At 44.8% G+C, this 24,803-nt stretch overlaps 1 protein-coding gene across 8 annotated transcripts in view; it reads left to right on the top strand.

Annotated features, from left to right (window-relative positions):
- The window catches only part of fbrsl1 (fibrosin-like 1), a 329,995-nt gene that overhangs the window by 270,819 nt on the left and 34,373 nt on the right, over positions 1–24,803 (top strand). For all 8 annotated transcript variants that reach the window (XM_085179337.1, XM_085179336.1, XM_085179340.1 and 5 more), the window contains one exon: positions 23,988–24,036. In XM_085179337.1, the coding sequence (XP_085035463.1) occupies positions 23,988–24,036 (49 nt within the window). The remainder of the gene's footprint in view (positions 1–23,987; positions 24,037–24,803) is intronic.

The following is a 24,803-nucleotide window of genomic DNA, read 5'->3' as shown; positions in this document are numbered from 1 at the left end:
GATCCTCTTGCAAGGCCACCTCTGACTTTTAGTGTTCTATTTGACAGCGAGAACCTTTGACCACCCGATCAGGCACTAATGGTGATTTCCTCCAAAGAGCCACAGATTATAGGGTGATTATTCTCAGAGAGGCAAAGAAGTCATAGAATGTTAATAAACTGGTGCCAGTCTGTATTAAATTATCAATGTGCATGAAAAATTCATCTCCAAACGTCTTTCACACTTTCTGAGTCGGAGCACAATTCACTTTTATCTTGTTAAAGGAATGGAAATTTTATTACAAGGGAAAATAACACCACTTGTTTTTCATTTTCCGTTTCACATCCCAAGCAGCAGTTAGACGTGAGATAGCTCTGATTATTGCGAACACTTTCAGTATTCATGCATAATTTGTTGGGGTTTGGTTGTCTTGTATGTAGGCTTTACAAGTCTGCAGCAAGTGGCATGGCTGTCCTTTCAGAAGGCAGCGTTGCAGCGAAGCATATCAGAGGTTGCTATTGCAGGCACCCTGCTAAGTGCCCATAAATTACTTGCTAATCTCACTTCTCCAATTTCCATCTTTTTTTTTTTTCTTAGTGTAAATTATACCCCGGTAGAGACAAATCAGCAGCAAGACCACACAAGGCGGTGCCTTCTGTTTTCTAGACAAGAGCGGGAAAGTATAGTTTTTGCTTCTGTCAATCTTCCAAACAGCCAAGGGGGAGGGAAAATGAAAGCCGTGGGTCTATAAACAATTGTGTATCAAACGCAGGATCTAGTTTGCACATTTTCTCCTACCAGTGCTGCGAAGAAGATAAAGAATGTCAAGGTGACATGTGTGTGCTTTTGGCACGAGAATAAAGACAGCAATGTCCTTGCTGATTCTATCAGCGGTTGCCATTCTTTACCTTGTTCATTGAAAGAGGAGGGAGTGGAGGAAGAAGGCCATAAAAGGGTGGGGTTGTAGGAGAAGAAAAGGCAGAGAGAGCATAACATCCCTCCCAGAAATGCTACTCTAACGTAACACTGTTATCAGCTCCCAACTGCTTTTCCTCCCTGATCGATCTGTGGTGCTGGGCGATGCAAATGGCTTCAGCTAGCCCTGGGTGTTCTACCATCAATGGAGAGTAATTATCTTCGGCAACAACCAATATTGGATTGTTAAGCCTCGGGATAAGTTAGCCGGCAGAGCCTTCAAACAGTCACTCACCTCTGTGGGCTTGAGCGCTGATGGATGGATCAGCTGGGACTAGCTGCTAGAGGGGCTCCCGAGGCAAACTAGCAGAGTTACCAGCTCTCATCTCCCTCTGCCCTAGCAGCACAGCCCTTTGAATCCCAGAGAAAATTCATTTTTAATGTGCCTGGTGGAGGGCACTTTTTGTTCTACATCGCCTCGATCAATCAGGACGACTTTTCATGTCGAACAGGAACCTACAGAAACATTTGCCGAGAGGGCTTTGATGAGAACTTTCAAACGAAAAAGAAGCTGCCTGACAAGCCTTAAACATGCAGTGCGTTCATATTTCTGAATGCAAAGACTCACCCGCTGAACATAAGTGTGAATTATCACTACCAGAATAATTTCCACATATAATCTTAATCCAAGTAGTTTGCTTCTTTATCTCACGCGCTTGCTTGTGCATCCCTCGGGAGCCTTTATCGCTATAAAGTCCTTTAATTTTTGTCAGGTCTCCTGAGGGTCCTTCAAAGTGTCTGACATTTCCTGGCCTCTGTTCTCAGCAGCAGTACTTGTATTCTGGAGTACACTGGTGCTCCACATGGACGACCTAGAAATGTTGTCCATATTGAAAGATGGGAGTCATTGAATAAGGTGCTGATTCTCACATTGCTGGTCTATGCTACTCGAGCCCCTGCAATGAATAAATCATGGATTCTGCAAGGCACTCTGCAGATACAAATTACAATGTACAGCTGCAGAAATAAAAAGATATAAAACATGACCGTGTCCCATTTTGTGGGTAGCGACCCACGTTGCGCCTCTCTGTCATCTTTACTAGCAACAGACTGGATGGATGGACATGAATCCCATAAACATAGCTACCTAAATGTGAAATCAACTCCTGAGCTCATGTGTGTTTTATCTCCAGTGCCTTCTGGCCTTGATATAATTTTCTTTAAAGGATGAAATTTACTCTTCTTTACTCTCGAATTTAAAAAAAAAAGATCAACCTTCAAGGGAAAAAAAAAGCCTAATAGCTTCATATTAAATTTGCTCTTCGTGGTCAATATTAATACTTCCTGTCAACATCAGATCTGCAATCAGCATATTACTGCCAACACTCCTGGCTTCTCCCTTTACATAACAGCTTTTACTGTACATGCACCTATTTTAGGAAGCTGTTGAGTAGGGGGATATTGTATGCCAAATGCTATTTCCACAAGGAAGATATTTGGACCAGGGCTCTAGATCCACTCAGTCAGTGCAGGCTTACCTGAGATTAACTGTTCTCCTGACTGAAGCTGGCAGCATTAGTGGCCCACCGCTGAATGGACGTCGAGACGAAAGCTAGCTGTTAAAGTGCTGAAGGACAGAAAATACACCCACCTTTTTTTCCCCAGAGGTAATGTAGTGATTATACCCTTACCTTGGGAACTGAATGTGGCTTTGCTGGTGTAAGAATTTCCCTTATGTGTCTCAAAAATATCATAGGAATACAGTGACATTTGTGAAAATGAAGCATTTGGCGTGGAAATGGCAAGAAGATGAAACACTGGATACAAGATATGTTTTGTATTTTTTGCGACATTGTGGTTACTTTGTAGTCCACAGAAAATTACCTTTAAATAAGAACCTTTGGGAACTTTTAAAGGAGCTGTGATACATTTATACCCTAAATATTTAGACGAGTTATCCCAGATCCACTGCTGGTCCAGCGTCTACACCGTGCCGGGTGCTTCCTGGTTTTATCTTGGTGCATTTTATTTTCTGCTCGCGGTCGGCTGTTATTTACGAGTCATCTGTCTGATTGACCAAAGTTAAATTTAGTGGCGTCTAGATTTTTCCTGTCGAATCCCAAATGCTTGTCCAGGTTAAGCCCCGCCCTGTTTATTTGGGATGGTGGGTTCATGTGTTTGTGTGTCTGTTTGTGTCGGGATCTGTGTTTTTAAGAAAAGTCTGTAAGATCACCCTTAATCGCAGACAGCTGGGAAATAATTACAAGTCATGCATTCCGAACACAAACCATCAGAGAGGCCTGTAACACATCACTGCTGTTAGGAGGCAGCAGTTCCTCACCTACAGGCACAATGTGTAAATGGCTAGTTTGTGGCAGGAATCACAGCATATTATTTATCCATCCACAATACTGTATTTATGCTTTTTTTGTTTTCGAGGGTTTTTTTTTTATCTCACATTCTCTCGGGTGCATCAGTGGAGTATAACAAAGTATGGCAGAATGTAAACACCAATCTTCTCCTTGTCTCCAGAAACTCCACGGGGAAGTAAAGTTCTGAAAGAGCCCCCTTACTCTGCGTTGGCATTTTGCAAGCATAAGCCTCTTTCAACCTGACTTCAATCACGGCTAAGTTAAGCAGGTCACAAGAGTGAACAGGATAACCACAGGGCTAACTTTGTAGGAGACGTCAAAGCTCTATCCTCCTCCTCTTTAGCCTCCGAGAGTTCTCCTCTAAAGTACATTTTAAGAATAACATCTTCACTGTGGAAAAGGAGCAGATGGATGCTCAGTAAGGACTGATGCCAATCCATAGTCCCCGGGCTGCTAAGAGTTTTAGGGAATTGTTGCAGAATAGAGGTCTCAGTGGGGGGAGAGGGGGAGGTAGGTTTTGAACTTTTGGTTGAAGCACATAAATGATGGAGTTGGTCATGATGAAGGAAATAAAAATGTTCCCGACAACTTGGTTTTCCTGACCACTCATCTTTATTTAGTGAGAGATTTAATCTTATTGCATGTATGGTGAAAAAGAGGCATTCCTATAGCTCCATTTGTTTTACGAAATAACAGGAAAAACAGGAAAAACATTTATTACTATCAAATAGTGAACACGCATGCACGCGCTGCAGTAAACATTACGTCTGAAAATATGTTCATAAAGTGGGATATCGTTTATTATTTTAAGTCATCTCGAAAATAACTAACACATAAACTGGTGATTACAAAAAGAGCGGGAACGAATGGGAAAAAATCCGGGGTCCATTATTGGAAATAGTGTTAACAAATCAGATCAAGTCCTCGTACATTGATTGCTCTGGTCTCGTCCTGTCCTCATTTTCAACAGCTGCTGCCACACACGCACACAGACTCACACGCAGACACACACACCCCGGCTGACGCGCAGCACAGCCCAGTCTCTCGCTCTGTTGCGCGCCGAGAGCTGGTCCGAGAGGAGCGGAGCGCGCTGCGTCTTTTCGGGACTTCTCGTCTGTGCTGAACGCGCCAGGATCTTGTGGATAACCGTCCGATGATGTTCACAATGTGCACGAAACGATCTGCGCGGCTCTTGGATTTGGATTTCGTCGCGTTTTCTCTTTGAGATCGACAGATACTTCGGGGAATCTATTGTGGACGATCTGTCATCGGCGCTTTCCACTATCCGAGTTGGAATCCTATGAGCGGCTTGACAAAGATTCTCTGTGTTCTCTCAAGGAGTCCGAATATTAGCAAGAGAACTTTAGTGAAGTGAAATAAACTGCGTTTTCACTCCGTTTCCTGAAGATCTCGCCGTCGGTTTTTTTTTTTTTCTTTCGAGAGACGGAGGAAAATCCTCTCGATGAAGATTTATTGTTGCGGCAGGTTATTCTGTGTTCAGTGAAAATTTCTTATCCTCTCGCCTTTGAACAATATTTTTCTCCATTGGATTTATTCCCAGTAAGGCTTTCTCAAATATCTTTATGAACGCGTCTTCGTATTTGCTCCAGCCTGGGTGATTTGGATATCTTCGCTGCCGATCTCATTGCATTTGGAATCGGTAAGGTTTAGCGCTATTCCACCGATGATTTTGTTGCTTTCATTGTTCCCTCCCTGTCGAACTATTCACTTAGGGTGATTAAAAATAATCCAAGAATTACGCTTTCCGTCCAAATGCGTCAGTGTAATATTTAAGAAATCCGTTCGCTAATAGTATTTTTCTTTTGTAGCCTGACTCCGCCGGTGGCAGGCGCATTTTCCTTTCCATCGAGCCGCCGCTCGCACATTGTAGCCGAAAATATAGTGACGGTTCGAATAAGAGCCGAACTTACTTTTCCTGTTTTAAATTTCACATCCACGGCTCCTATAATTCCCTATTTATTTATTTATTTATTTATTTATTTATTTATTTCGACAGTAATATGGTAAAACTGAAGTTAGACCATTTCTAGCCTGGTGTGGTTTAAACAACACGATAAACATTTATCTGCGCTGTGGTTTTAACACATGGTTAAATGGTGCAAGCAAATTGAGGCTACATATTTTTTTTATTTATTTCATAATTGTATTATTCAGCTCAGCATCGCTGGTTATAGTCGTTCATTTTTTAAATCTGACATTTAATTGTTTTATAAATCCTGCGAGTGCAGCACAATGTAGGCATGCGCCGTTAAATCCAGCACACACTACGGGTCTGTCCCGTGTCTGACTTACACAACGACGGGAGGAGCTGTTTAATTAGGTTTTCTTCCCCCATCGCGCCCAGCGCTCTCAACCATCAAGGTTAGACTGGCTCACACGTCGCCGGTTAATATTAGAGCAACAGCGATGCCTCATATGGCACAAGTCTGTCGCTTCTCATCAGCCTGCTGGAAAGCCAACATTTGCTTTTGATTATGTGTTTATGTGTGGCGACTCTCTCCCAGGGTATTAGTGTTGTGTTTCCACAGGAGGTATTGTGCTCAGGAGAGACACAGTCAGCTGTTAATCTGCTCCCTGCATTTTTGTGTCTGTCCTTAGTGTAGCCACAGCGGTGAAAGGACAACTACAAACAAAGTGTTTTCTTTCTCTTGTGATATTCCTATCCCTGCATTGCATTTGAATTCAATTAATTTGAATTTAGCGATACCCAAACACGGTTTCTAAATCACATTTACTGGTTAAAGACGCTGATTGTTGTAGAAAGCACATCTGCAAAGCATCAGAAAACAACACATGTTTTGATATATTATAACATATTTATTACAGTCTCCTAGTCTGTTGACAAAGACTGTGTTTTATAATTGCATTAAGCCACTGCAGCAACTTAAATTACAAATTGTACTGTTAGTATTATAATGTATATGTACAGTACAAGCTGTTAATTGTTATATTTTGCCGCTGACGTAGGCTGAGGTGGAGGCAGTACACGGAAAAAGGGATTCACATTTGTTTGGGAAATTTAAACAAATGATTTCTCAATTATTCCTGTTGGGATCCTCCCCATGTATGAGACGCACAGAGAAAAGTCTCTTTTTATTCACTGCAAGCTCCAAAGTGGGTTTGTTGGAAAATTTCCTTAACAGTGTAACTGATGTGATCAATGATGAAGTTTCCATAGATTATTCACAGTCCATCCATTATCTCTCATTATTGCCTGTTAGTTCTCCGTGTCTTTGGGTTATAGAGTATATGAGACTGTAATACCAGTCGCTCTTCAACCTGATACTTCCACCACCTTCATATTAAAATATGTATCTTTCTCCACTCCCTGGCACCTATCTGTAATCTACTGCAGATGGGGCCCTGGAATTAGCTTGCAAAAACCTCTCTTATTCCTATCTTCAAAAGCCCATTTATCTCCAGCGAAAAGCTGATAAGAGACAGGCCTGCTTGGCAAATGTGATAAGAGGGTGAAAAATCCTCCAGCTATTTGTAATGTAAGAGTTCAGGCAGATCACAGCTAGGGAAGACATGACAAACCCAGCATCATGAGACTAATGCCTTGTGCCCCCTGAAGCCTGGATACGAGATAGAAGAAGAAATGGAGATTTATTCTGCATCTATGCATGAATTCAGAAGTGAAAAATGAGCTATAGAGAGGTTCAAGAAAATAGCCCAAGCATTTGGATGCAACACTGTGTTCTTAGCAGCGAAGCCGTTGCCTGAAACCCCAGAATGTTATCAGCCAGTGTTATAAAGTAATACTTCAGTGCAGAGCTGTTTTGAACAGTGTTGTCTAGCTTTGAATATGCAACAGTCTGAGAAATAGCAGGGGATAAAATCATTTTAAAAAACATGTCAGTTAAATATGTTGTTGATGCATTTAGGGTTAAAGCTGTGCTTAGGGAGGAACGTGTTTTTAAAGTGTTGTAAATCCCGACTGGAACCTGTCTGAAATGTGGAGGTAATCCAAATTGGCTTACACCCCGAGACTTAAGCTGCCCTCTGCGAGAAACTTAAAGAAATATGGAAGTGGGTTGTGCTGTAGATTTTCAAAACACCACGCTACTCATTCTGCAAGCCATTTAAGGCCAGAGCTGTGCTCGAACACTGTTTTTCCATCTTTGCCTGATGTTTCTTTATGATTTACTTGACGCAGAGCAGGTTCATCCGCAGTCCTCGACTGTGGCCTCTGCACTGCATAAAAGACGATGAATGTTTCCTGGTGCCGAGGATGATATCTGTAAATCCTCAGCGTCACCCGTGGTGGATTTTACATCAAGCATCAATCTGTTGTTGCAAATAGACTCATCGTATGATTAATTAACAGCATTTGAAAAAAAAATATTTACAACGTGTATGGAGGTGGACAAGGAAGCAAATTGTTCTCTCATTTACAGACTGGTGGCCCAGAGGGGATGTGGATTGTTCTGAGGACATGTCATTAGTATAACAGATGACACACAGCATGTGATGTTATTCATACTTCAAGGACACTCCCTAAGCTCCACCACTTGTGGGTCCACAGTAGGAGATGGAGAATTTATGCTTGTCCCCGTGGCACTTGGAACTACATCTTAATCCTGACAAGGGACTTGCCATAAAACACTCTCTCTACACTGAAAGCAGAGGGAGACTTTACAGGAAAGGAGGCTGCTGAGGAGCACGGCGTTTGGCAGGCTTGTCTTTTAACACGCACTGCAGAGATGTCTGTTTTTAACATTTAAGTTATAAATAACACATGGAACCGCGCGAGGCCATTAATTGTCAAGGAAGGGAGGGAAAGAGATGTTGGCAAAATAAAAGAATTTTTTTTCCCTCTGTTTTTATTGCATTGTGGTTCCTTCAGAAATGGCTCCGTTATTAACTGTATCGGACACCGATGGGTTTGTGTGCATGTCCAAACAGAAGTGACCGGAGACGTTCCCTGTGGTGTTAGCAGGCTCTCAAACTGCCACACAGTGGAACGAGTCGACAATGAGCTGTGGCTCTTTTTGCTCATCTCTCAATATCTTGGTTTTGCTCTCTCAACTCAAACTGTCAGCTTTCTATTCAAACGTGTCTTTTGAATGCCTCCAAATGCTACTAAGTCACAGGTCAGCCAGCCAATCCGTCGGCGGTCAACGTGTGTTTCATGCTCTTGGCTCGATGCGTTGAGCTCTTTGCAGGTGGTAATGAGCAGCCCCGGTGCCTGTGGAGTGGCAGGCCAAAGTGCTGTTACACGCTCGGTTCTGTGATGTTGTCATTGTTTGTATCCTAACAGAAAATTCCCCTCTTCACTTGAAACAGCCGCTAAATCCCATGCATATGTATTTCAAAGAAGCTCTGCCTTTAATCCCTGCAGTCCTCCCGCAATTAGCCATTGAAGAAAGCAGCTAGTGCGGCACATGATCTAATAGGGGAAGCGGAGACAAACTAGAGGTCCTTTCATTCTTAGCTGCAGAGCATCTCCTGCTCGCAATGAGCTCTTTGGAACCCATCTCAAGGAGAGGTAGAGACACTCAAGTAAATTTCCCTCTTTTGAAGCAGCCGACCTGGGTCAACCTGTAATTCTGGCGGCTGGCCAGTTTCTCGTCTTTCCCCCTCATTCGCGCTGTCTGTCTCCGTCTTCCTTACCGATTTCCAAACAGCGCTTCCCCGAGAGCAGACTGTGTCTTTTGTTACCTTTATGAGGCGTAATTAAATGTGCACGGCGTGGCACAGTGTTTGAGCAGGAACCCCAGGCGTGCCATTAGCCAGATGTGGCTGCTCAATCCTTAATGATAGTGGAACAGAGGCGGAGGAGACAAGCCCAGGAGTCCTTCATCACGCCATCCCGAGGTGTCGTGTGGGCCTAATTGCCCCATCGTTTTGTGCACTATACGAGCCCCCGTGACACCTAGCTTCATGCATTCATTATGTAGTCTCCCACTGCTACTTTAGGCCGTGGTGTTCGTGTAAAACTGGAGGTGGGTGGTACACTGCAGCTAGGCTTTTAGCCAGCAAGTCTGATTCACGAGGGGAGTTCTTAACACCTTTGTTTTCAACATCGCATGCAAGAAGTTGGGTGATGTACTGTGCATCACACAGTACATCTCAGCGTCTCACTGGAATGTTTTATTGTCATGTACTGTCATCGTGCAAGGGGGCTAAAAGACATCTTTTTGTGTGCGTCTGCAAGTGTAAGAATACTCAACCAAAGCTGTAAATCATTGTTTGTTTTCAGCTTTGGTCCATTTAGTGTTTCTGGGATTGGTAGCGGCTGTTTGCAGGTCTCTGAATCTGTTTTAGTTGCTGAGAAATGACACAGATGTTCCTGAAAGATGGGGCAACCAGGACTGCTAAAAAGCCACTTTTATAGACAACAGGCTGCTTGTCTGTCTCTGCCTGGGGGCTTTGGAAGTTCTCAGGAATCAGACTGACAAACGCTGACTGATCGGCTCACATTTACAACAATTCCTTCCAGCCTTGCCTGGGATCTTACTATGGAGAGTTCTCATATTTCCTCCTAAGCTCTTTCACTTGCAGTGTATTAAAGCCCCCCCCCCCCCTCCCATCCCACTTCAACGCTTTCCCCATCTTTTAATCCAGCCCGCATGTTTTTCCCCCTTAGTAAGCAGATTTGACTCGGGAGCTTTAATTAGATGCATCTTCTTCGGGATGTGAATGTGTCGGGTGGTCCGCGCACAGCCTGGGGAGCGTTGGGTGGAAATGGGCCTACATACCAAACATACGGCACCCTCGCTGGAAAGCAGACCCCTTCGTTAGTGAGGAACTGACGAGCTGCCGCTCACATTTGCGTAATTAAAACAGCCACAGATTGTGGAACAGCTGTGCAATTTAGCACTGTGGCAACACCAGTGAGTCAAGAGAGACTCTGCAAACAGAGGACGGCTATTAAGTAGATTCATAGAGGACCTCACTCAGGCCTCATCCAAGCTTTCTCCAGTGGACAAACATAATATATATCTCCAGCTACTTGGCAGGATGGCGTGCAAATGTATTAAAATCACATTTTAAGGGTTTTTTAAATCACGTAAACAATTATTTCTACCATGTGTGACATGGTTGCAGAAAACGGTTTTGTTAGCCTGCAGTCATTCCTACACCTTTCTTCTGTTAAAGGCCACGCTGAACATTTATCTGTATTGATGCAGTCATATAAGAACTGCTGGGAGGTAGAAAAGAAAAAGGAAAGCAAGGTCAATAGAGGGGTTTAACTTTCCATTCATGTCATGATTTCCTAGATAAAGTTGAACATTTACAAGACAAAAAGCAGAATATTTTCTGAAACTAAAGTCATAAATTTCCAAGAAAAAAAACATCACTTCGCAAGGTTGGACCAACGTTGTCATGCCACAAAACTGTTAAGCATGGGATGCCATGAAGCAAATCTAAATCAATATCTTTTTTTCCTCTGAATAGGCCTGATTCATGGCAGTGTGTCTTCAAAGTCCAGATGCTCATGATAATGTGGTGATTCTGGTCTAAAATCACGAGCATTTACTTAATGCTAAATCCAATTGGAAAGTAGGCTATAACTTGATTAGATTATCCACCATAGTCATAATACAGAGCATGGGGTGGGACGGGTGAAGAGTATGTGCCCAGCTTGCAAACACTTTTTTCTTTTTGACTATTTCAGTCACCCTAAAATCTGAATCACAAATTCATGAGTTATGAGCATCGCTTTGCTGTTTATTACCATTTACATGGCACTTCTTTTGATTCTTGTTGGTTTTTAACCTAAAATGACTCTTATATACTGTTGCAAATAGTCATTCCTCAACCTCGTTTACAATCGAGAGTCTGTAATTTTAAAAAGGGTTGCTTTCTTCTTTCTTTTTAGTGCCTGGTTTGGTCCCACAAAACTATGTGTGAGAAGTAATTAAAGCATCATGGTCTCCCTTTTGTTTCTTTTTTGATTATAGTTAATGCATACCATTCTGCCCTCCACTTGTATTTGCTTTGTTTTTTCTCCCCACTAATCCAAAGCATCTGGTTTTCGGTTCAACCATCAGATGGTGAGACTGTGCAGAGGTGCATGCCCTGCACATGCAGTTTAAGCTCGAGTATTCCTCCGTTGGATGATGTTGGATAAAAAGACACTAACATTCGGGCATGTTTAGCTTTCTTTCAAGCTGTAAGCATTTTATAGCGACAACTCAACGATAGTCATTTGCAGAGTAGTTTAGTTAACACGAGGGCGATTTCAGTCCCATTTGTGTCAGATCAAGTCAAATTTCCGACGTTTTTTTTGCACGTCTAAAGAAAAGAAGTAATATAGAGCTGTGTAGCTAAGTGTGAGCCTTGTAGGGTTGAGCCCTCTTGCCTTTCCTCTCTCGCCTATCAAGTGTCAGTGACAGTGACATGCCTAGGGCTGTCAGCAGGCCATGTCCTGGCTCCGTGCTCCGTCAGAGAGTGAATGGAGAGAGCCCAGGGAACTTGTTAAATTTCTGCTAAGCTAGGCTATGCTGACTTTGACAAGAGACATTTCCTTCCAATCTCCTCGGGTCCTCTGCCGACATCATCAACCACATCTCAGTGAGTGAACGGGGCAATGGAGACGATGCAACGATAATAATGTGAAAAATGTCTATCTGCAGTAATGCCAGGTGAAGACAAACGGACAGGCAAGCGGCCAGCCTCTGCAATGTATTCTGGGAGCCTGGGCCAAGCCCCTGTGGGGCTGTCATTTATTTATCTATGTGAAGTGTCTTGAGAGGTGAGGAGAGGAGAGATGGCAGAGGCTTCGCTCTGGCCTTCTCTTGAGGGATAGGAAATATAATTGGCCTGCTCTCACTCTTGGCTATGGCACCAATCAGACATTTCTCCCTCCCTCTCTAACCCACCCACCTTGCTCGCAGACATAGCTGAGGAGATGAGGCAGTGCTGGCCTTTCAGGCCCTGAGCAGGGACGACCCCAAACGAGACTTGTCACTTGTGCTTACAGTGGCATTTATTTGATCGTTTTTTTTCTTCCTTCCCTTCCCCCAGCCTTTTTCCCTGCATTCTTCCACTGCCTCTGTCTTTGGCTGGGGTTGTAATACTGAAAAACTGAATGCAGCTTGGCTGGGGTTACCCACAACTGCTGCTGTGCAAAGCAAATGACTTTGCTGTGAGGGACAGGCCACCTGTTAGTGACAGGGCGGGGGCTGAGTTGATAGAACAAGTGTCACTGTCAGACAAACGGGCTGAAATCTGTCACAGCAGGAGAGGGAAGGAGACAACAGAACAGTTCCCGCTGACCCTTCTTCTGCCCGTTTTCTTCTACTATGACCAATCAGTGCGGAAGCATTGCTATGCTAGCAAAAGTTGCTAGTTTATTTTCTCTGCATAATCAAACCGGACGATTTCACGCTCGTGTTTTGTTTGATATTGCGAGCACATGTGTGTTTGTGTTCCTTTAATAAGAAGCAAGGGGTGTCACAGTAGTTTATGGTGTAGATGGAGCAGCGAGGCTTGTGAGCACATCTGTTTTAGCCTCTCTAATTGTGTGTGGAGGCATCGATCTGCGGTGGGTGCCAGGGCAGCGTACCAGAAGATCTTGCCTCCTTACACTGGCTTCCTGCCAGGCTCCTGTCAGCCTTGGATGTGGGTGACGGCTTGGGCGAGGATCTCAGTGTTCAGAGACCCGTTACAGGTGTGCAACAGAGCGTGCTAAGTCTCCAATTACATGTTGTTGGGTGGCACGAGATGCCATGCGGGTTCACAAGGCCAGGTGGGAGCCCCTGTGGCAATGCACCTGAGCATGTTTAAAAAAGTTTAACACTACAAACCAGTGTCCCGAGAAACAGCCTGTGTTTCTTTAACAACGGCGATGAGTGTGATGGGAAGTAACAAGAACAGCTTTTGTCAGGCGTGACTTGAGATGACACCCCACATCCCTCATCTTCCTACTTTGCCCAGTCTCAAAGCTTTGACTCAATCTCTTGACACAGAAGTGCAAGAAGAAAAAATGCGCTTATGTTTTTTTCTTCTTTCCTGCTCAGTGTGTCATCTGGCATCTTCTGGCTATTATGTTCACATTCAATTACATCTCTGTTTACGTTGGCTTCTCCAGTTCAACCACATGCATCTTTACCGCTGACAGACATGAAATGCAAACACCGTTTTTTTTCTTTTCTTCTCTGCTGAATGAATAGCGTTCAGTATAAAGGCCTAGGAGCCTGGACCAGCTAATCCAAGGATTCACTCAAATGTGAGAAAAGGCTGCTTAAGCACACAAGCTGGTGCCTTGACTTCATCTGTTTGCATATCTCTTAATCAAATACAGGCAGAAGGCACCTGAGCCGGGCTGAGTGCTTCTGGACATGCAAATGTTGAAAGTAAGTCGAGGGTTGCCATAGAATTACAGGAGGAAAAAAAACAAACAAGTTTTTAAAGATAACAAAAGGTTTTGCACAGCTTAAGCTAGAAGAGGCTTCCTTTTGTAAGTGCAGACAACTCGACATTGACGAGGCATTTTACAGTGAGATCGTCAGGTTTGTTTTATTGACATCAGGATGGTTTGTTAAAGCGATCCAGCACTGTGGTAATGACCTTTTAAACCTTGCTTCTTCCCATTCACTGCAAAAAAATCTAAAATCAAAAATCAATTCAGTGCACTATGAACACAAACTATGAACAGGCAGCACGGTGGTTAGCACTGTTGCCGCACAGCAAGAAGGTCCTGAGTTCAATTCCACCATCAGGCCGGGGTCTTTCTGTGTTTGCATGTTCTCCCCGTGTTTGCGTGGGTTCCCTCCGGGTACTCCGGCTTCCTCCCACCGTCCAAAGACATGCAGCTTGTGGGGATAGGTTAATTGGTGTGAATGTGCGAGTGAATGTGAGTGCGAATGGTTGTCTGTCCCTGTGTGTTGGCCCTGCGACAGACTGGCGACCTGTCCAGGGTGTACCCCGCCTCTCGCCCTATGACAGCTGGGATAGGCTCCAGCGCCCCCCGCGACCCTGAAAAGAATAAGCGGAAGTGAATGGATGGATGAACACAAACTTTAATAATGTCACTGGAGCCAACACTGGAAATGAAAATGCCCCGCTTCTTAACATGCTATTCTTTTTACGAATCTTTTTTCCCAGTCATACACAAGGAAAACAAAGCTTTTAACAAGCACTAAGATATTCATCGTCGCCATCACGAACAAGCCTAAAAAAGGGTATCGGCGCTCTGGGGAACATGCTTTGCCTGTTGGTTTTTTTTTTGCACTTGAATAATTTAAGGAGTTGCATGTAAGACAAAGATGCATTCACTCGCTTCATTATATTTTAATCCAGAGCAAATGATGCTCCACGTACACTCGGCGTGGCCAACGATGTTTAGCAGCCTCGTCTTCAGTGACTTCTCATAAATCTGTTCCAGCGGTGCAGACAAACTTCCTCACGCTGCCTTTTTTTCTCTTCTGTCCAGGAGTTTGTATTCACATAGATTCTAGATCAAATCCTTCTGTCCTCAGGTGCTTTACTTGGAGATTAATACAGCTGGGATTTACAGAGTTCTCCAAGGCTCCTAAAAGAGCAGACAATTACAAAATGTTAGCGTTGTATCGTTGTGCAGTTAATTCAAATACAGCCGGTGGTGAGTTCCTAGTAATTAACCGAATGTAGGAGGGTGCCCTCAGACGACTGCTACTGTGAATTGATGCTATACTAATAAAAGTGGAATTGAACTGAATCATAAGGTTAATAAAGCTGACCTTGAGTCGAGTATTGATGGGTTGTTATTGGTCTGGACATGACAGTATAACCCACAACGACCGTAAATCAATGCATATCATTATCGTTTCACACACAGCGGCAGAAAGCGACGATAACCGAAATTAAAAACCGCCACAAACACGATCGCTGTCAAGGTCGCCTCAGAGCGCGGTGCGTTCAAACGCTGTTACACTGTAAGTGTCAAGTTTAAAGCCATAAGCTCTCCCACAAGATCGCTGCAGTTGTCGCGTTGGTGTTAAACTAGCTTTTGCTGGATTCTCAAATGGTACACAGTTCACTCGCCACCTCCTCCATCATTTCTTCCTTTCCACAGCAAAGCTCCTGGCACGTCCCACTGATATCTCATGATGGTTATTTATACACTCCCACCGTCCCCACATTAAGTCACACATCTGGACTGTCGGTGACAGAAAAGCTCGAGCGCTATGCCACGAAAGAGATGTAAGGGGGGCAGAGAATTTATAGCTCAGTTTAGGCCCACACTTTTCCATAATAAAGACTCAGGAGACGCCTGAATCAAAAGCCTGTATACGTTTAAGAAGCAGTGGTGTTTTAAAAAAAACGGCAACATCAAAGTGTAAAGGGCTGTGACAAAGCAGTGGGTGTACTGTGGGCTGCTGGGGTCTATGTGCTATATTAAATTCCCCTTATATCCTCCGAACGCAGCAGTCCAGTCGCAACAAACCTCATCTACTGCTTATATACTAGATGGTAAATTCTAGGGGGAAAAAATCCAATAGCAGCTTCACCTCTCTTTGTTTGCTAATGAAATTAAAGTCACTTTAACCCTTAACAGACAACACTGGCATTCTCCTCCCTTTATAAGGCCAGCTGAGCGGCGAAGGCATTTCTGAAGGTGACTGCCTGGGCGTTAGGTGTCCTGTCCCCCCCTCTGGTAAAGCCTCAGGGAAAAGCTTGGGTTACATCTGCCTGAAAGCTGAGGCCCGATGTCTGCATCAAAAGTAAATTCCACTTAACTTGCCACATCCCCTTCCAATATGACCTGGGGGCTTTGACTACTTTATATAGCGCATACCATGTTTGTTTGTGCTAGCTTGGGAAGATAGCGTGCCTTAAAGTGAGACGGTAGAGTTTTCCACTCCACTTGCCGTCCCCTGCCCGAGTCCCACTTCATCCCCTGCAGGGCAAGTGGTTGCATTGATCTTGATCGCGAGCACGGTCAGCTTTCGTGGTGGCAGATGACACGAGAACGATGTCGGGATACGTTTCTAAATTCTCGTTTACGAGCGAGGCGCCGTTATCAAACCCCTCTGCGAAACACTGAATTGCGAGGTCAGGAGCTATAAGTGTCGTGGTAAAGGTCACGGGGTCACAAGCATATAGCGTGTTAACGGTGTAGGGTTAAGGAAGCGCTGTGGGATGCAGCGTAGAGGCTGGCGAGCGGAGCCTACATCCCCCATAACTTTCCTAGCCGAGAGTCGGCGTTCCACTCCCACTGGTATTAGAACAATATTTATTTGTGTTAGACGGGAGGTGATTCATATTACTCAAAATCACTGGCACAGTACGACTGAGATCTGCCTTTTGCTGCGCATTTTTTCCTCTCATTAAAGGTGTCCGTGCCCAGAGGAGCAAACCGATGCCTACCACACATTTACATGTCGTGCCAGCTCTGCCTTTTCGTCTTTTCTGTGGTGCTGTCTTTTGCTGCAGAAGAAATTCACCATGTGTGGGTTGAGGCAATGGAAAGGGTCACCGCTTTTTTATCGCTGCATTATTTAAGATCCTGCCGAGTTTGTTTTTTTCTTCCTCTTAGCAAATTCGAGTCAAAAGCGCACCGCAATCTTAAGAGGGAGGAAAAAGGGAAGAATGTAACTTGCGTAGCCCAAGGTGTGCTATGACTCACCTAGACATTGTTCAGATGGAGTGGGAAAAAAAAGAGTTCAATAGGAGTTTCTATTGAGCAGTGCTTAAAGCCACCTTTCTCTTAACAAGCTGCAGTGAGAGGTGGTTTGCCTACCAAGCTTGCCTGCAGCTCTCCGCAGGGCGATTATGTCACGGCGGGCCAGTCAGAATGATGTGTATCTCTCTGTTAGAAGGCAGCTCTACTGCAGCAAAGGCTCTGACTAGGAATATTATTATTATCTCCTCCAGGATCCTCTCCACAGCAACAACGGTGCCGCATTGTGAGAGCTCTGGAGAAAGCTGTTTTTGAAATAATCCGCCTGTCTGTTATCCTGCCTCTCAGACAATAACATCCAGAAAGGCTTTTTTACTTTCCACCACCCACGCTGACAATGGTGTAAAGGCTTCACAACAAAGGGATGATGTGGATATGGGGAGAGTGAGTTTCCGTGTCCTTTCCTATCATACCTTCTCGCAGCCGCCCAGAGGGAGCCAGGATTTGGTTGTGGCTGTTGACCAGCCAATCAGGGAGCAGCGAGCCATGTCTTAAAGGGCTATCTGCCATCTCTGCTGCCGAGAAGCCCGGAGAGCCAAGAGAAGTCATCAGGTGCTCAGATCCATATCAGGGCCAGGGAGTAATGACGAACAGCCCCCTGATTCCGCTGGGAGATTACCTGGCTTCTTATCGCTGCTGGCGCACATTCTGACATTAAAAAGGAAAGGAGGCCACGCTCTTTTCACAGTCAGCTGCGCCGCCACCGAAGAGAACTATCGCTATCTCCTGCTTTTGTTTTACGTCACCCCCTTATCGCTTTCTTTCCCCCGTGCCCGCGGCTTTAAGCAGAACTTAACCCCCAGCCCGACCAGCGATCGGACCGCACATGCTTTTAAACGACCGAGCTCAGATGCTGCTTGTGCATTAATTGAGTTAAATGGATTGCGATGGTCGAGATGATTTGTCTGTCTGCTTTTATTGCCGCAATTTAGACTGTGCCTCATTGCATTATGCCACTTAATGAGAGCCCTCAGCAGCTGTTTTGTCTCTGCTGGTATTAACATGCGCAGGTTCACTTAACAGGAGAAAGTGGGAATGTGTTAGCACTAATTTCCTGCAATTTGTAGCCGTTAATCAACCAAGGGCACTTTTATAAATGGAATTTCTCTATTTTTTATTCCATACCTGCTTCTCATATCCTTTCTGTGCCTCTGTGGGGTTGAGATAGTGATTTGTGACCTCCCCGATTCCTATACCTCACCACCACCAGCACCACCTCCATCCTTTAGTTGGAGCAGGTCTGGATCTCCTCTAGTGAAATATGCCTCATCCCTTTTCCTTCATTTCTCCTTATCTGGTTAGTGCTGGCTGTGGGCCTGCTGCAGCGTTGATTTGTGACCCTTTCTGTCTGCAGAGGCTTTAATGCAATGCGTGCCTCTTCCCTTCTCCCTGCTGATGAAACGGACCTCTGCATTCCCCTGATAGATTGCTAATTTGTATACTAAACTGACAGGCAGCGGTGATAAGGGCTAGCAACTGCTACGCAGCCAGGGAGGGAGGATAGGTAGTGTGGGGTGCAGTAAGTGAGACGAAGGGTAATATTTTACACAAAGCCCGAGCCCCCCTGCTCGCTCCGCATTCATTTTCCTGCTTCTGTTGCTAGGGGGAGAGGGAGCAGGAGCTTTTCAACCCTGGCTCTCTGTCACACACACACACATGTTACATGTTAAAATGGCACTCGGGGCCAAGCATAAAGAGGTTTGTGTGTGTTTTGCATGTGTGCGAGGGGAGGCCACTCCATTCTCCACAGCCACTACGGAATTCATTATCATCTTAATGATGCTCCATTTGAGGCGAGTATCTGTCGGTTGACAGTTGCGTGGGACGTTTCTTCTCTCTTCGCCATATATCTCATCACGCTCGCTGGGGGTTTGCAGTCTTGCTGGCCCACACCTGTTCTGACAAGCAGGCGGCGGTGAGAGCGGTGAGAGCGGTGGGTAGAAATTGAAGGTAAGGTAGATGTTCTCTGCCCAGGGAATGCAAAGCATCGCTACGACTTATAATAAACGACCGCTCGGGAGGTCATTAAGTTTCTGGAACAGCGCGAGGACAAATGCAGGCGAGATAATTAATTTGGTGTCTCCCATTGCAGCCAGGGAGCTGTAGGCCCACTGTGCATGTCTAATGCGGCATTTATTGCAAAGGTAGCATTAGCGGATGTCTAGGGTGAAAAGGTGGCAGTAACTGAGGACCCTGAGTGGGTGCTGATAGCAGTCTTAATTGAAGCACTATGCTACTCCCACATGAAGGTAAAAACAGACCCCTTATTGTGTGTTGTTTGTGCGTTTTTGTTGTTTTTGTACAGATACACTTCTCAATGTAGGTGTTCCACATTGTGTTCTATATATATATATATATATATATATATATAAGGGTTTCGTATTACTTTAATTGCGTGTTAAAACAGTAACACGGGTGGCCATCTCCAAAATCAACAACAACAAGGACAAAACGTGGTCTGTACTTTGAAAGGAGACACGGCTTCAGGTGACAGCGAATGGAAAATTGGAAGAGAGGGCAGTGAAGGAGGAATCTGACATTGATGAAACACCAAGCAGTGAAGCAAATTAACACTGTGTGTACGTGGGTGTTGGAGGGGGGCGCGGCAAGTGTGGATTCACGGTCAGACAGGTTCAGCCAGGGTAATTGAGGATATCTCAGGATACATGTCCTTTTTGCCCACTTCACTTCTCGGGGTAGGTGGGCTTCCTGTTCACTTTCATGCTACCGATAGGTAGCACGTCACACCAGTGCAGCACAAAGCAGCTGTGTACTCCTACACTGGAACATCAAGTGTCTTTGCCTCCACTAAGACATTTGACCCACTCATCCTGCTAGCCAGGGGAGCATGGACAATATGATGTGCTGTGTTTGCTTCCTCCGCTCTATTACCCATGATTATGTAGGACAACATTCCTGCTAGCTGCAGCACAGGCGCACGCTCAGTTGCTATCCATGGTATTCCTGCACGTGTCAGGTGATCGTCTTTTGGTGCTGCCCATTAAATTGTTGCTCTGTTATTGAGCTGTCAATCAAATTACAACAGTCACCTTTTCAATTAGGAAAAATGTCATTTTGCAAACTTGTTTGGAGTATATATGCGCGTTTAGATTAGCCACCTCTGTGCTTGTCCTACGACGGTCTGTCGGGAACATAGTACGTGCCAAATGACTCAGAACTAAATTGTAATTATAGTCTTTACAGGCGTGAGCCCACCACAAAGCCTACTAACAGGTTTCTTTGTTTTCACACCACAGCTGTTGTGATAGCTTTGCCAGCTTGTTTAAAAATTATTTCTCTGCAGGGAGGGGAAGGCTTGCTCCTCCTTCCCATATTAGGAATTTGCTTGTATTTAGTCTGGGTTTGCCTAACCTTTGGCTGTACGATTGAACCCTGTTTGGACATCATTTGTTCTGGCTCCAAGGAGTGCAGGGCACACAACTGCAGCTGTAAGATCAAAGGTAGCTGGAGGCCGAGAGATCGTTTGATAAAAAGTACGAGGGGGGGGGGGTGATGTCTGGTGGATGGGGGAGAGAAACTGGTCTCTCAGCAGTCTTTACTAAATGAGGTTAATTGAATCTGGGTAATTGCTGACCTTCCTGTCTCGGTGAAATTACAGCCTTAACTGATCAATGCTTTTCATAAATTTATGCCTCAAGGTCGTTCAGTTGATTACGCTGCCCTCCCTCACTGCCCACGTTGCCTCGCTCAGTTGGCCCATTGTGCGAAAAATTAAGCAGGGAAGCGTTTCAACACAAAAAGAGTGCAATTATGCTCGTTTCAGATTTTCCAAATTAATTAGCTTGCTGTGTTTTTAAGTAAAGGGAGCGTGGACGTGGAACATTTTCAAAGATTATTCCTCCTCGCTTCTTTGCTGTGAAAGCAAACGCGTTTGGCTTTGCAGGAAATGTCTCGCTGTTACTCCTAGTGAGCTTTGCTATGCCCTGCTCTCCTTCTGCTACTCTGCAATTATCTGGAGATTTATGCAGTCAATAAGTCACTGGTGTTCGGGGAAGTTGGGGACTTTTTAAAACAAACAGCAGTGTAATTTGTAATTTGGCATTCCCTAAATCTGGGAATTATGGTTCTCCATGTGGCTCTTTAGGGAGTTAGCACTCTGATGGTGGGTTTACTGGCCAAGCTCCCCCCCTGGACTCCTTCTTTTTCTTCTCCCTCTTGTTCCTTTTTACGCCTGCCGAGGAAACGGGAGGATTTCACAGCTGCTGAGAGCCGGGCCCTGGCTGGGCCCTATGACCTCCTTCTTGCTTACCCCCTCCCTCCCTGAGTCTCGCTCCCTTTTTTCTCCATCTCTCCAGCAGTCTCTTTCCTCAGGGAGCTCTTGTGTGGCTCAGAGGAAGCTGAATCATAAAGCATGGCTAATGAATAGAATAGGGAAGGAAAGCTGAGGCCTGCTGACGGCCCTCCAGAGAGGAGGCCAGGCCCCTGAAGCCCGAGGCTCAAATAGCAGACGGTCCCCACAAAGGTCAGGCTTCCTGCGGCCCGCTCCGAGGGCTTTTAGCTCCCAGGCAATGTGGCTTGAATTTCCCCCATTATTTTTTAAATGGTTAAATTTCCCCGTTTCCTTTGGAAAACCTGGCCTCTGCTCCTCTTTCTTTTTTTCATTGTCTCTCCCATTCTCTCTATATATATATTTCCCCTCTGTCTCATCTTTCTCCATCTGTTTTTAATGGCACCCAGTGTTGCCTCAACAAAGAGAGTGTGAAGAATTTGTTATACATGACCTCTGTACACCACAACCGCAGGCAACTCAGACTGCCAGCAGCACAGCCCCGTGAAAAAATGTCAACGTGACCAACGAAGCCCAGAAAGTTCTGCAAAAACAACAGCTAGCAACATCAGGGCTCTGCTTTGACATGCCTTTTTAAGAAGTGTAATTGTAATTGTGGATTATACAACGGACTCATGCAGACTTGGCAGGTGCAAAACACAGCATTAAAGTCTAAATATCGGTTGTTGATGTTACTTGGAATGCATTTGGAGTATAAAACGGCTCAGTGCACAGTGAAAACAGCCAGATTAGGAATAAGGAGATCTTGGCACGTGAAGAACAAGCGTTTTCTGTTCTCTTTCTCATGAACGTGTTATGTCTGTCTAGCTGTCTGGAGAACCACTCTGGTCATAACAATTGCTTCGACTGTTACACCGAGTTATGGCATTACCTACCCTGTCTTTTCTGGTTTTGTGACCCTGTGCCACACTAAGCGAGTCCTCCAGCCAACTCCCGTGTCCATTTGACAAGCTTCATTTCATTCTGAGCCCATATTTTTCTTCCAGGGCCTCCAGGGCAGTGATTCAAGGCTGAGGTTGTGCTGTTGCAGCGCTGAGGCTTGGTACTGGAGCGTTTAATGTCGTCCAAAGCTAACAAAGAGCCTGTGTTGTAGGCTGGCGCCCTGGTTCTGGGAGACTGAAAGAGGGCAATGCACAACACTCTGTCTTTCCTCTATAGTCTTTCACCTTGTCTACTGTAAGAGGAAACAGGAAATATTGCAGTTCAGATGAGTGTTCGCCCTCCTTTGAATGTCCCGCCCACTGACACCGAAGAGCTGTTATTGACCTTTTCTTACAACGTCTGCTTGAGGTTATCGAACTACCTAAAATTCGCTAGTCGTCTTCCTATAAGCGCTGCAGTTAATTATTAGCGTAACTGAGACAGTTGCAATTGTTGCTGAGGTGTTGAAGAATTTAATAAATGCCTAATGTGTCCTCGATTCAAGCCTAATAGTGCTGACGTAACATCAGTGGGTCAAGCAAATCTTGTGTTGTTGTCATTTTAAATGTGTCTGGCAGATGCAATCGTTCAGAGGCACTTTGTGGCATCTTCCCTTTAGGTTCAATACCTGCATTTTGTTGAGTGTTGAGCTGAGGCATCAAGCACAGACATGCAAACATTGTTCTGAACACTAACACAGTGGCAGCCGAGGAGAAATTGGGAGATCTTGGAAAGAAGAGGATGTCCTCAAAACACTTGTGAAGTACTAACAGGGATGCCAAGGACAGCCATCTGTGTTTACAAAATCATTTGCTTTCTCTTTCTGTCTCTGTCTCTCTTGTACTCACTCTGATTCACTGTTCATTCTTTACATATGCTCCCTTTGTGCCGCATAAAATACAAGCATGGCAGTTAAGGACACTCGGGCCCTTTGGGTGGAACATATGTTCAGCTTTTGCAGCTTTTTACAAGTCGGCAGATCCCAGATGAGAGCAGCTAAAGCAAAGGGAAATAGTGGCTTTAAACAAAGCCCCTATATGGGCTGCTGTTACAGGCCGAGGGTTTTCATGGTTAATGCCGTCCTCCAAGCACGCAGACGGTGTTTTTGAACAATGTGGCTTTGCTGCTGTTTTGACTCGCTGTGTGGTCAGTGGGCATGTTTTTTGCAGAAATAGCTGATGTTACTTTTATTAGGTGTTCGAAATTCAAGGGCAAAATAATCCTTTCTATGTTTAATATACTACAGATGGCTTTCTTCTTCATGCGTTTGCCCAAGCACCATTTTAATATAGACAACCAGGTCTCCGCTGCTCAGTTTTGCATTAGCCACGTCTGTAAACGATCGGTCATCACTTCACTTCCAGTATGAGCTGATACTGTCGTCGATATTAAATGAGAGACATATCTTATTCTATTCGTGAGATATGTAAGTTTCTTGAAAAATAATACAAAATGAAACATCATTTCTGAGGGCTAGAGAGAGGGTGCTGGAGCCTTTGTGTTCGTAACGCTGCATAGCCATCTTCTGACTTCCTCCGTCTCTGCTGTCTTTGACAGCATTTCCTTTAAGGGATTTCAGGTGGCACAACAGTGCCACCTAATGTTTCCTCGTCAGGAAAGAAACAGACTAGGACCACTTGGTTCAGAGGGAGTTCTCTGCACTGGCTGATTGAAGACTGTTGATTGACTGTGTAATGCTGTGTGTGGGCGATGAACTTTACTTCTAAACACTTACGACCACATTTGTGGCTGGATAAGCCTTTTACTGAAAAAACAAAAGTATATATTTGTGCTCGCTTCCCAGCTAATGAGACAAATCCACTAAAGGTCTGCTGTCCTTTTTGTTTTTTAACAGGTGTCTGATGTAGGATCGGAGAAGCTCTTTTCCCCCACCACACCCAAAGGTAAGCCCGCTCTGCTTTTTCTCTTTCACCGCAGTCTTTCCTCCTCATTTATTCACATCAGCGACTGGGTCCATTCAGATTTAAATGTCAACAGACATAAACAAGGTCTGGTGACTACATATGCATACATTTTTGCCAGGGCGCAGAGTGGCGTTTCTTGGACGACCTAGCCAAAGGCTTAGCCTTCCTACATATTGGTTCATTAGAGGGGATTTAGAGCCTCTCTGCCACATGCTCCCACAAATGGGAACTTCCCCTCAGGCAATACAAGCTCTCTGACAGCAGGCCTGGACCATAATGGATGCCAAAGGAAAAAGGCAGAAAGAGCTTTGTCAGCCCCCCAGACAGCACAAATTCAGTGTGCGTGCATCCATATGCACATGTATGGATTACAAGTCCTTTGCTTTTGCACAGGATGCATGATGTGATGCAGTTTTTGCATTTGTGTGGTTTCATGCACTTAGTGACATACTGTGTATATTAGGCAGGTCATACAGAAACTATGCAAGCACAGAAGCACCTCTATATTTAACACATGTAATGGTGCAGTGCGTGTGGTAAATACATGTTATTTTAAGTGCTTGCTCCCCAACACACCTGAAATAACAGAAAGATGAACCAATCAGATGCATGAGTGCTTTCAGCCCCATTTAGTAACATGTAACTAAATGATGAGGCTGCAGATACTGTAACACGTGATAGCGTTGGAGAACAAGTTGCAACTAGCGTACCCAGTGTTGCCAACTTAGCGACTTTGTCGCTATATT

The sequence above is a fragment of the Neolamprologus multifasciatus genome, chromosome 12 (assembly GCF_963576455.1).
Source record: "Neolamprologus multifasciatus chromosome 12, fNeoMul1.2, whole genome shotgun sequence".
Taxonomy (NCBI): domain Eukaryota; kingdom Metazoa; phylum Chordata; class Actinopteri; order Cichliformes; family Cichlidae; genus Neolamprologus; species Neolamprologus multifasciatus.
The sequence above is the reverse complement of the archived record's forward strand: the minus strand, read 5'-3'. Positions and strand labels throughout refer to the sequence as shown.